The sequence below is a fragment of the Rhinoraja longicauda genome, chromosome 9 (assembly GCF_053455715.1).
Source record: "Rhinoraja longicauda isolate Sanriku21f chromosome 9, sRhiLon1.1, whole genome shotgun sequence".
In the NCBI taxonomy this organism is placed as follows: Eukaryota; Metazoa; Chordata; class Chondrichthyes; order Rajiformes; family Arhynchobatidae; genus Rhinoraja; species Rhinoraja longicauda.
Window position 1 is genome coordinate 16307225 of NC_135961.1, and position 12457 is coordinate 16319681.

The window sequence follows — 12457 nt, forward strand, 5'->3', positions numbered from 1 at the left end:
GGCCGGCAAGACCTGATTTGCTCCTGCCATTCACCCCCACGTGAAGTTCATTAATTGGCTACAACATCCCACTCGACCTCTTTATTTTACATAGGATCTTTATTTCCTTGAGATTCACTTAATTTTTTTTTTAAAGCAATTTATTTTAAAGAATGGGCGAGTTGGGGGGCTTTGGGTACACGGCACGCTCTAGCGCCATGGGGCCGAGGTGAGTGCCACCCTCTCCCCTTCCCTGTCCCCCCTCGCACGCCCACGGTCCCGGGAGACCTCCCCGCCCGGCCGCCCATTTTTGGAAAAGACCTCGGATCCATCTCGGCCTCTTTATTTTACATGGCATATTTATTTCATTGAGAATTGTTTTTAAAAGAAGCAATTTATTTTAAAGAAGAATGTGATGGAAACATTACATAAGCCCCCTTTTGTCAAAAAGTTGGAAAATACATAAAAGCATAACTCTACAGTATCATTATCTAAGGCAAAAGTTATATGACTGATAGAACAATTACTAAAAGTGGAGGAGGAAACACATTTGGAGAAACAAATTTATGCACATAAGCTGGATATTTAAATGTAATGGTAATTAATTTATATTTAGGGGCATCCATTAGTCAGACATTCATAACCCGGGGAAGGCCGAAAAGAGCCCTTGCACGGCAGGTGAGGTCACGACGCCTGACCCGTACTGTTGCCACACAACGCCTTCTGAGGGGCAAGCTGTGTACTGCAGGCAAGCACTGTGGTCTTCGGCCCCAGCAGCCGTTGAATTATCGCAGTTTTTCGCCAGAATTTTGCTAGAATTCTGCCAGAGCATCTGAAGCCAAAATCACCAGTAAACTTGCAACACCTCAGTCCCAACCAAGAATCTTTATAAATGGCACCACATTAATACAGTGCTTAATCACATCAGGCTGCTTAAATGTTGTTTCCCTGCGTGTCATAAATGTGCCTTGACTTGTGTCTGTGGCCAATACCAGTGCATGGAGTGAAACCTCTCTGGCTACGGATGGCAGATCAGCTCTCCACTCATTACAATACAATGGTTGACATCGCAGTTTGGAAGCCGCTTCCCCTTGAAGTGACGCTGTGGAGGACAAGTTGGATACAAAATGCTGGATTAACTCGGCAGGACAGGCGGCATCTCTGGAGAGAGGGAATGGGTGACATTTCAGGTCCAGATCCTTCTTCACCCGAGGCGTCACCCATTCCTTCTCTGCAGAGATGCTGCCTGTCCCGCTGAGTTACTCCAGCTTTTTGTGCCTATCTTCGATTTACACCAGCATGTGCAGTTCCTCCCTGCACATTGTGAAGGACAACATGTTCTAAGCTTCCAATTCCCTGTAAATTCAAAGATGGCAAGACACGAGAGGGAAGAGGTCAGACAGACTCTGGACCTGGCCCTCTTGCTCCAGGACACGCCATGTAATTAAGGCTTTGATGGGTTGTGGACATTAAGTGGGGCATCCATCCAGAGTCGTAGCATGTATTGGCTGGGCTCCTTCTGACGTCTCAGCCCAGTCGCTGTAGTGTATCAGCTCTGGAAGGGCATTGGCAACCCAGAGGGACGGTAAACCCGAGGTATTTTGAACAGGAACCAAAATGTTCCACGTCTTGTACTGCAAAGACAGTCATTTGTTTTTGCATGGAAGTTAAGCTATCTGCTCACTCGCGTCTCTGTTTCCAATGGCGCCGTTTCCTATGTGACGACCGCGGTGCCGATAAAGTACGAGATAAATCATTGTGATGAGAAAAGCAGTGTAAACCTGACACCTGGTGACCCACGGCACTCGACAGAGCTGGGGTGTGGGGATGTAAGCGAGGAGGAGCTCTAATGAACTCTGAAGGCTCGCTGTACAGTAAGTGTTCAGCGTTTCAGATGCCTGACCTGCTGAGTTACTCCAGCTTTTTGTGTCTCATCTTCGGTTGAAGCCAGCATCTGCAGTTCCTCCCTACACAAGCATTCAGTGTTGTCAGTGTGGCACTGCTGGACTGATATAAAGCCGGCTTGTAACACACAGTCATCTCATTCATCCTTCTCTGCAATCAATTTCCGGGCACAGCCTGTTGCTAAATCGATGCATTCTCCTCCTCTCTCGCCGGAGAGAGGAGAACGTCTTCAAAGTAGACTTGCCTTGATGAGATTTTGCAGTGGAATGGACAAAATGTGCAGGAAAGAAGTGCAGATGCTGGTTTAAATCGAAGGTAGAATAAATGCTGGAGTAACTGAGCGGGACGTACGTGTTGCGTGTGTATGCCGGAAGCTTGCTTGCCCCCCAGAACGTTTGAGTGACTCCATAAGTCACGCCCTTTGACCTTACGTGCAAGGACTCTTTCACTATAGGTTCACCAATGATTTTCTGGCACCCTTGGTTCCAGCACCTCGAGATATCTGTTGCCCTCCCAAGTCCCGATGAGGGTCAGATCGGCAGCCACCCCTGGAGCCAAGGCGTAACTTTCCCAGCAGGATTACTGGGCCGACCCCAGATTTGCCAGATCTGCTGAAAATGCGTTAGGGCTGTTCGTGCGGGCCTCAGAGAGGAGTCAAATAGTACCGAAATATTCCACTTTGGGCGCCTGTGGGCCAAGATATCAGCCCGCAAAATCGGCCTTGGAAGTCGGTTATGGGAACAGCTTTGTCCGGGCCGGTCTTCCACAGCCCCGGCCGCAGGGGATAAGGTCGACCGGTCGATTGGCTGCAGAAGTGGAGATAGGCACATTTTCCAGGGAACTTCTTGGTGTGATTTCAAGCGTGCTCTCATAATTTTGTCCAGATTAAAGGAGGCACTGGACCATCAGTTGCCGGAAAATGGTGCTGGACCTATATTAATGCTTCTTTTAAAATATAAATTATTATTTCATAATATTTTCACTAATTATTTGAGATTTGGAAGGCAAATCATTTTTAAGCTTTATATTTTCACGATGCCAAAGGCTAACTTAATTTTCAGTGTCTGAATCTTTTCCAAGCCAAAAATCATACTACAGATGAATGGATTTCTTTGTAAACCAGGAATTTAGAATGCTTCACTGACAAGTAGCCTGGCGAAATAGGCCAGTTCTGTAAAGAAGTTAATAGGCAGCACAGTGCAGGGAATGACCTTCAGCTATTTGCATTTGAGTAACCTACTTATGACAACTGACATCAATTTCATCTGAACTGGAAGAAACCAGCAAATCAATCCCTCTCCAGCAAAATGTAGAATTCATTAGCTAAAGTAGAATTTGTTGGCCGATGAACAGTACAAAAAATATTATGATTAATCTCACTTCAAAGGACTACCATAAATAAAGGTAGTGTAAGAAAATAACTGCAGATGCTGGTACAAATCGAAGGTATTTATTTCACAAAATGCTGGAGTAACTCAGCAGGTCAGGCAGCATCTCAGGAGAGAAGGAATGGGTGACATTTTGGGTCGAGACTCTTCTTCAGACTTATGTCAGGGGGGCGGGACAAATAAATAAATAGATAAATAAATAAAGGAATCACTGTCACACTGATAAAAATCCGTCGAATTTGAAATTTGATAACATAATGGGAGCACAAGCATATAGTTTAAATCCAGACACCAATCTGACAATAATATCTGGCCATCTGTTGATATCTGGATTTGAAACATTAGTGTTTCAAAAACCAGAGCCAAATTTTGTTTTAATGCATTACATTACAGAATCCAGCACTGAAGTATTTATAATTACAAATGGAAGTTGTCGGAATTAACAACAATTTGAAACTTTTAATCAAATTTTAAGACTGGTAAGCATATACCAACTTCAAAAATGGAAAAGCAAACCAGACAATATTAAATAGCATACATTTTTCAGATTAGCTAAAAGCTACTGCTCAGCATTGCCATTACATGGAAATGAAACAAATATGTGCATAAGTGTGATCGAAAAATTATGTGATGCTGTGTACAAAAATAAAACTGATTTATTATATCGTGCAACTTAAAATGTTGGGACATCAGATTTGGAGAGTGGAAATCTGGAAAATACAGTGGAGTTTTAAATTCAGCAATGTAATGCAGTTAAATTTAATGTGAAAGACCCTGTAAAAAAAAAAACTAACAGGAATTGAACAAGTCGAAACCAAGAACTGCAGAAGCGGGTTTGTACCAAAAATAGATGCAAAGTGCTAGAGTAAATCAGCAGATCAGGCAGCTTCTCTGGAAAAAAAGGATGGTGACGTTTCAGGTCAGGTCTGAAGAAGAATCGCCACCCACCCTTTTTCCAGAAATGCTGAGTTGCTCCAGCACTTTGTATCTATCTTAGGAACTGAACAAGTAATCAGCTCATCAACTGGTTGAGAACACAATGCTAGTGAGAACATCTTAACATTTTCTGAAGAATGCCATTACATTCACACTCGAGGTATAGGAAGAGACCAATGGGTTACATTTTATGAGACCATAAGACCAAATATTGAGTTTGGAAATATATTACATTAATAAATAATGATGCATTACATCTTTGCAGAGGATTGTCAGCGTTTTATACTTAGGTTGCTACAATTTAGGTTGGACTCCCCATCCAAGAAAAAGGAACCACCAATTAATCCATGGTGACAAAGAAGCAAAAGTTACACGGTAGGGCAGAAATATTTTTAAAATATTGAGACAAAAGAAAAATAATAATTCAAATGCTGGTACTGCTAGAGTTTGCCAACAAAATCTCAACATTCTTCCAACTATTTTGGGATATTAATACCTAAAGCTTAACTTATTTTATTTTTGATTTAGCTAAATGAATGCAAGAGAGAACATTGAGTGCGTTTATTTATCCTGTGCGCCAGATCTGAACTGGAACAATAAAAGTCTTACTTGTTGCAGCATTACAGATGCAACAACAATGTCTAATATTTTATCATTTATTCTAAGTAAATCAGACCATGATGGTACAAAAAAAACAAAGTAGTGAAAGTCATTAGTGGTTTGATGCCGACACAAGGTTGTGAAGCGTTGTTCAAGATTTTGATGGTTTGAGGGAAGAAGCTGTTCTTGGTTCAGGAGGTAACAGGTCTCAAGCTACTGTACCTTCTTCCTTACGGTAGCAGAGAGAAAATAATGTGGACAAGTTGGTGTGGGTCTTTGATATTAGCTGCCTTCTTGTTGCAGTGCAGTGATCTCTTCAAAAGTGAGGTCAGTACACATGATGCTGGGCAACATCACTCTTGCACCCTCCTTCGTTCTTGAGCATTCAAATTACCAAACCAGACCATGATGCAACCAGTCAGTACATTCTCCACCATCCTCCTGTAGAAGTTAGACCACATGCCAAATCTCTTCAAACTTCTGAATGAACGAGCTTTCTCTATCATTACATCAAGGAGCTGGGCCCAAGGTAGATCAGACATGTACACGCCCAGGAACTCGAGGCTATTGACATCCCGCCAAGGAAGACAGGTGCATGATCCCTTGGTTTTCCCTATCTGAAATCAACAATCAGCTCCTTGGTCTAGCTAGTGTGAGAGCAAAGTATATGTTCTGGGACCACTCAACCAGATTGTTGATTTCCCTCCAGTACTCAAACTCATCATTATTTGTATCGAGTGGCTTTGTCAATAAATTTAAAGATGGCATTGGAGCCATGTTCGGCTAGAGTCATGGGTATAGGGAGAGTAGAGCAGGGGACTGAGCAGGCAACTGAGGGGCCCGTGTTTTCGTCAGCGAGGAGGTGTTGTTGCCAATCCGTCCTGATTGAGATCTGCCAATGAGGAACTAGAGAATCTAGTTGCATAGGGAGGGGCAGAGGCACAATTTCCCCAAGATTGGCAATATGTTTGGAAGGGATGAAGGTGTTGAACATTGAGCTATAGTCAATGAATAACTGCCTGACCCAGGTGTGACCTATCCTGGGCATTACGCATAGATGTAACCATGAAGGCATGCTAGCACCTCTATTTTCACTATAGATGCACTGTAAAAAATATCCCAAGTAACTGTATCATGGCCTGGTACAGCAATTCTAATGTAAAGGAATGTAAGAGGCTGCACATAGTGGTGGGCTCAGCCCAGTTCATCATGGACACCACCCTCCCCGCCAGAGAAAGCATCTACAAGAGGCACTATCTCAAGAAGGCAGCATCTATCATCAAGGATCCTCACCATCTGGCCCTTGCCATCATCTCGCCACTACTATTGGGCAAAAGGTGCAAAAGCTGGAAGTCTCACTCCACCACGTTCAGAAACAGCTACTTTCTTACACCAATCAGGTTCTTGAAGAATGGGGTTAGGAGGAAACAATAGATCAGCCATGATTGAATGGCAGAGTAGACTTGATGGGCCAAATGTCCTATTTCTGCTCCTTTCACATGACATAACCAAGGAGCTGTGGAGGGAGCAATTTCTGCGGATGGCGGAAATGGGAAGATGACTGGTGGTGGGATCACTTTAGAGGTGACAGAATAGTCGAAGGATGATGCGTTGGATGCGAAGGCTAACATGATTAAAGGCGAGGAGCAGTGGAACTCTACCCTTGTTCCGTCTGGGAGGTGGGGGAGCGAGAGCAGAACCATGGGACACAGAGGAGACACGGATGATGAATCCATCTATGACAGGAGAATTAAACAAAGAAGACATTGTGGATGCCACTGAATGGAAAGCCAGTTAGTCCATGCAGGTTTTGAGAACGTGGCCAGGTACACCATCAGGGATGGATGCTTTCCGAGGATTCACCCTCTGGAAGGATCTTCTGCCATTGGCCAAAGTGTTGATGAGAGATGGAGCTATAGCTGTCTCTGATTGTGGAGTAGCACTGGTCAAGGGTATTATCCTCTGATGATGTAGGTGATGGGCTAATAATAGTTTGGAAGTATCTTCTTCAACGAGGCTAGCTTGAAGACCCCAGCAAAGAGGGAGAAGGCATCCAGGTATGCCGCTATGGTTTTTTATTGAGCATGGCACACAGTTCCTCAAATGCTAGCCAAATGTCAGCCTGGAGCAGGATGTGGACAACAATTATGATGATGGAGGCAAGTTCCCTCGAGAGGTAGAACAAATGGCACTTCACTGCTACGTGTTTCACATGGAGAGAGCAGGAGTCGGACAAGACTACCACATTAGAGCACCACCAGGATGTTATCATGAGACAGTCAACGCCACCTTCTCTGGTTTCTTGATGACACCATCCAGCCGACGTGATGGATTGAGACCTGCTGATAAAGACGTGCTGGATATGCAAGTCTGGACAGTTGAGGGCAAGTCATGCTCTGTAAAACAGAGTGCACAGCATTCCCTCATGTCCCTTTGGACAAGTAATCTTGGCCTTAAGTCCTCAATCATATTTTAAGATTAGGAACCATCCATTCACAAAGAGGATACCGAGAGGGGGGGGGGTTGATATGCTTCATTTTCAATTAAATAAATGGAAACTGGAAATATACAATCCAAAAGAATGAACTCTAATCACCTATTGTTGCATCGAGTGTCAATAATTTGGTCATTACCAAAACAATATATACTGAATAACATGACAAAATATACCATCCAAATATTTACTTTTATATTTATTAATCCCATCAAAAATTGCCGACAAAGCTCTTGATCAACAAATAATTGAATCCAATATGTTTGCCAAATCCAACTACAGCCAGAAGATAAAAATCTGATATTTTTTATTTTCTTTAAAATTTATCATCCAAGTATCCTGAGCTTTTGCTAATCATGAGCTTCTCGATTCATTTCTTGTTAATTTCTTATAAGATATTTTCATAAGTACTATATCATGACCAATGTTGGAAATCTGCAATAAAAATACCTCTAAACATTTCAGGCTGATGAAAGATAATCAACGTGAAACATCTCTCTCTCCCCTCTGAACCTTCCTACCAAGCTGATGGCCTGCTGAGTTACTCAAGTACATTGCACTGCAAGATTCCAGCATCTAGCATTCTGTGTCTACTAACCATTTCATAACAAGTAGCATGTAATTGTAATCCTAAAACTATTTCACCTTAAGATGTAAACAATGAAACAAGTTAATAATGTTGATAAAGTGGCACAACAGAATATAAACATATCATCAGTCACAATATTTTTCTTCTTGTTAAATTGCATATTTCAAAATCACCTTTCCCATTTGGTCTTTATACTCCTCAATTTAAAAAAACTTGCAGTCAATCTTCACATCTTAGCAAAAATGATTAATTTCTATAGTAGTGTTAGAATTTATAGTGCAATTGGCTCCAAGCACATTGACATTGAGGACTTAAGTCAATTGGTCATCACTGCATGAAGGTATTTTTATCAATGAAATTGTACAAAATCAAACAATTAAGAGAAACACAATGCCCAAAAATCAAGCATTTTAGATATTACAAACATGATATATCGAAAACAAATACAATATGGTAAGACTTACACAAATTATTCACTTTATGTTTAATTACATTATACAAAGGCTTGCTACAAGAATGCCAATCCTTAAAACATAAAAAGGCAACAAATACTAGAAAACAGCCAAAATATTGATTGTATGCTGACTGCAGTACCAAAAGAAAATCCAGCATCATAAAATAATGCTTATGCATTATCGAATTGTTAATTGCGGGGAAAAATGCTGCATCAGCTTAATCTAAATTTACCTAGTTAACATTAATTGCCTTAAGAAATCACAGCACTGCACAGGGGAAGAAGTGGAGCGTGGAAACTACAGTATAAATGTACCCAATGATTCCCTGATACTTTGAGGATAACTTTCCTTAAAAAGATGACTAATGAATTCTCTAGGGAATAACAGTCTCGCCGAGGGGCATCAAAGGGCGACTGTAAAGGGATTTCATTTTTCTGGAATCATCACCTTTTCATCTTCTTGTGGACTTTAATATACAATAAGGAAATATAATCAAATTGAATTTTCAAAATGCATCCGTATACTTACATTTGAACCATTATGTTACTGAGAAAGATGCCGTCAGCCAACTCCATGTATTCCAGAAGTGCTCCTCCATTTGCCGGAGCTAACGCCCCGAAAGTCTTTACCTATAAAGAAACAAGGATTGAAAATATCGAAAATAAACATTTAAACGGTTCAAAATAGGATCCTTAATTATAAATGGTGAATTAAATGTGCAAAATTTAAAAATACCTACCCAAGTTACTAAAGGATCAGCCAAAAACTGCTCAACAAGCGTGGTACAATCGTTCTCCATTTTCAACCAATAACAAAAAAAAAATCCAGGGTTTCTTTTAAGGTGTAAAATCCACTGCTGTTTTCTGTCCTCTTATTCCGATTTTCAGCATCCTATGTGGAGGCGAAAGCTAATTTCATAATCATCGGTTTAAACGGCTCGTTTGAATCTTGGTCGTGTACAATGCACCGAAACTACACCAAATCCATTTTTTTTACACGTTAATGCGTCTACATCCCTTCAAGAAAATCGCCTTCTTCCCGCAGCAGGAACAGATTTCAGCAGAAAGCCGCCAGTCTCCGGTCGTTTGGGTTCTCTTTTGGCCAATTTAAACACAAATAATGGATTTGAACATCCAACTTATTTACTTGACACACACAAAAAAAATAATCCGGCGTTCATCAATCGGCCTATACTTTGGCAGAGTATAATTAAGAGGAAGGGGTGATGTTTAGTACACAGACGACAGCATCTCTAACGGTATTTCGATCGCCTCTCCTCGGCTGCCCTGAACTCCAGCACGATCCGACTAACGGCCGCCAGCCCGCACTCGCTGAGCCGTGTCACAACCCTGCTCTCTCTCTCTCCCAGTCAACGGTCGCTCGGTCCCGAGGCACGAAATCCATCCGCCTCACCCCTCCCAAGATGTATCATTCCGTCAACTGGCTCTGCAGGAGAACCGCAGAGAAAAAAGACCCGTGAAGACCGGACATTTCTTAACGCCAGAAACCGAGGCAATGTACAATGACTGAAATTATGATTTGTTGGGAACATATAACGCCGTATAAGTAATGTAGGTCGAACATAATGAAAGCCACAGAAACAAAGCAAGGATCAACAGTGACACCAGAGAAACCTCCCATGTAAATTTTAAGAGCACTTATGTGAATAAACATCCAAATGCAGATAATAAATGTTTTATTTCACCATTTTTTCATTAATCCTGATCAGGTAAGCTGAGATAATTTCGTCACCCCGATTAGTAATGGCGCGGTAGAGGGGTCAAACGCTAAGGAAGATATGGCATAAGATGGAAAAGTATCGCTACCTTTCCCTTTCTGCTGCAACGGAAATGCTAAGCATTTCTATCAGAATAGGCATTTGCAGGAAAAGAAGGCGAATCACTGCTATAACGATCACTTCTAGTAATATAGAACATATGCGCACTGTAATGCATATAGGTACGAACAATGGTGCATTGGGTCGGAGATACTTCAGTCCTAACTAAAGCAATTCGATTCATCGAGCCTGCGCCGAATCATTTAACGAGTACACCAGCCAGTGCCACCTCCGCTCTTTCGTCCTGTCCAAGCATTATTTTTTTCCCAAGTATTCGCCCAATTTATTTTTGAATATGAACCCACCACTCGATCAAAACGAGCTTTCAGAACACCAAGCATTTATAACAGATTTCTCTAATTCGAGCTCTCAAATTAATGGGCTACTGGAATTTTCAGCTACTGGAACCATTCTTCTTTATTTGCTTCATCTAAACATTTCATGATTTTAAAGTATTTTGTCAGAATGCGAATGGACACGATTCATTATCTGCTTCTGTCCCATCCTACTTTTTAAAATAATAGACCAAGCTTGGCCTTAAAAAAATAAAATGTATTGAAAAATAAGATCACATTTAAGATTTCTAGATGTAAATATTATCTGTGCTAATGACATTGAAAATTTGCTTACGTTGCCTCCACTTTATCACCTTCAGCCTCTGTCTCTACCTTTGTCTACCCTTTCCCCTCTGCCACGGTTCCCTCCATATCATCCCCCTCCTCACCTATTTCCAACCACTGCCAGCCAGCTCTTCCCTGATCCCTCTTCCCCTTACCTCTTTATACTGTCTCTCCTCGACACTCTCAGTTTTGATACAGTGACCCCCAACTATCCTATTGAATGCTATTGAGATGTGGAAATGACCCAGAATATAGCTAAAATTGAATTTATGTGAGAGAATTTTTCCACTAAAACAGAGTTCAGCTATTGAACAGAATGACTGGAAAAGTTAACACGTTTTCAACAATGCATATCCATAGATTAATTCTAATCATAAAACTGACAATGTGAAATAAATTCATGATTATTCTAAAAAGAGAGAGAAAAACCATCACATTGCCTGCCCTTTTAGAAGTAACATCTCCAAACTTGGATTTCAATGATTTGTGCAAATGCAAAATTATTAAGAAGTAGAAATAAAGAAATGTAGATGCTGGTTAAGAATGTGGATATTCTTAAGAATGATTAATTAACCATGTAGATATGGACTACAATTGAGCGAGAAGGAGTGCATGTAAGTGTAAGAATTTTAATAAGATGTATATTATATTTGAAGTGAGCAAGTGAATACTATTTTAGGTTTTTAAAACCAAATATGTTGAAGTTCAAACACAGAAAAAGTGGTTTATGATTTGATACAGCATGACAGCAGATGACTCCAAATTCTGTGATCTATTCAGTGTTCCAAAATATCCTAGTCCAGCAACTGTGTGGGAAAACAACATTTATTTTAGAGTAAAAATTGAAAATAATAACAATAATATTAAATTGCAAAGAATATCACAAACCCATCCATTGTGGCATTATCAAAAAATATCAACATTGATTCACATCATGATCAAAAGGTGGGCCTCAAGGAGCTTTTAAACGGAGAAAAAAGCAGCAGAGAATTTCAGATACTTGAAGGAAGTTATGGTGGGATGATTACAATCAGAGATGATGAAAAATAAGAATTAGGGATTGATAAATTTCTGAATACTAAGGAAATAAGGGATTAATCGATTTTAAGACTAAGAATATCAAGGAATAATGAATTAATGTAGAAAAGTGGTGCTGGCGTAAAGATCGTCCTTATTTCTTTTTTTGTAGAAAATTGCAAAGATCAGGGCAAAAGCTATGTTGAAATTTAAAAATAAGGACAAGAACTTTAAAGTAAATCTGTGGTTTGACCAGGAGCCATTGAGATCTAGGAATTCTCTAGTTTGGCAATTTATGAAAATTATTAGCTCTCCTGTGTTTATGGAATTAACTCCAGGTCATGCAAGCCAAAGGCACATTTGCGCTTTTGGAAGTGAGTCTTTGGCTGGCAGTTACCTGGAGTTCATTCCAAGCACACTGGAACCTGGGTATTTGTCATCAACTGCAAAAGAGCCTGAAATATATGCAGAGAATTTCTAGAATTTGAGGCTTCACTTGTGCATCTGACGTTGGGGATTGATGCACACAAGTTGGAGTCAATTATAGCGAACTTGGGTGATCACCACAATTTCCCTGAAATGAAGGCAACATAGGTCAACTAGCAGATGGACAGATGCACTTGACCTTACTTTGAAT

At 40.8% G+C, this 12457-nt stretch overlaps 1 protein-coding gene across 12 annotated transcripts in view; it reads right to left on the reverse strand.

The window, feature by feature from the left end:
• The window catches only part of LOC144596502 (girdin-like), a 129685-nt gene extending 119893 nt beyond the window's left edge, over positions 1-9792 (reverse strand). For all 12 annotated transcript variants that reach the window (XM_078404866.1, XM_078404861.1, XM_078404859.1 and 9 more), the window contains exons 1-2: positions 9086-9792; positions 8875-8975 (exon numbers count right to left, since the gene is read on the reverse strand). In XM_078404866.1, the coding sequence (XP_078260992.1) occupies positions 8875-8975; positions 9086-9145 (161 nt within the window). In that variant the 5' untranslated portion in view covers positions 9146-9792. The remainder of the gene's footprint in view (positions 1-8874; positions 8976-9085) is intronic.
• Between the last annotated feature and the right edge of the window lie 2665 nt (positions 9793-12457).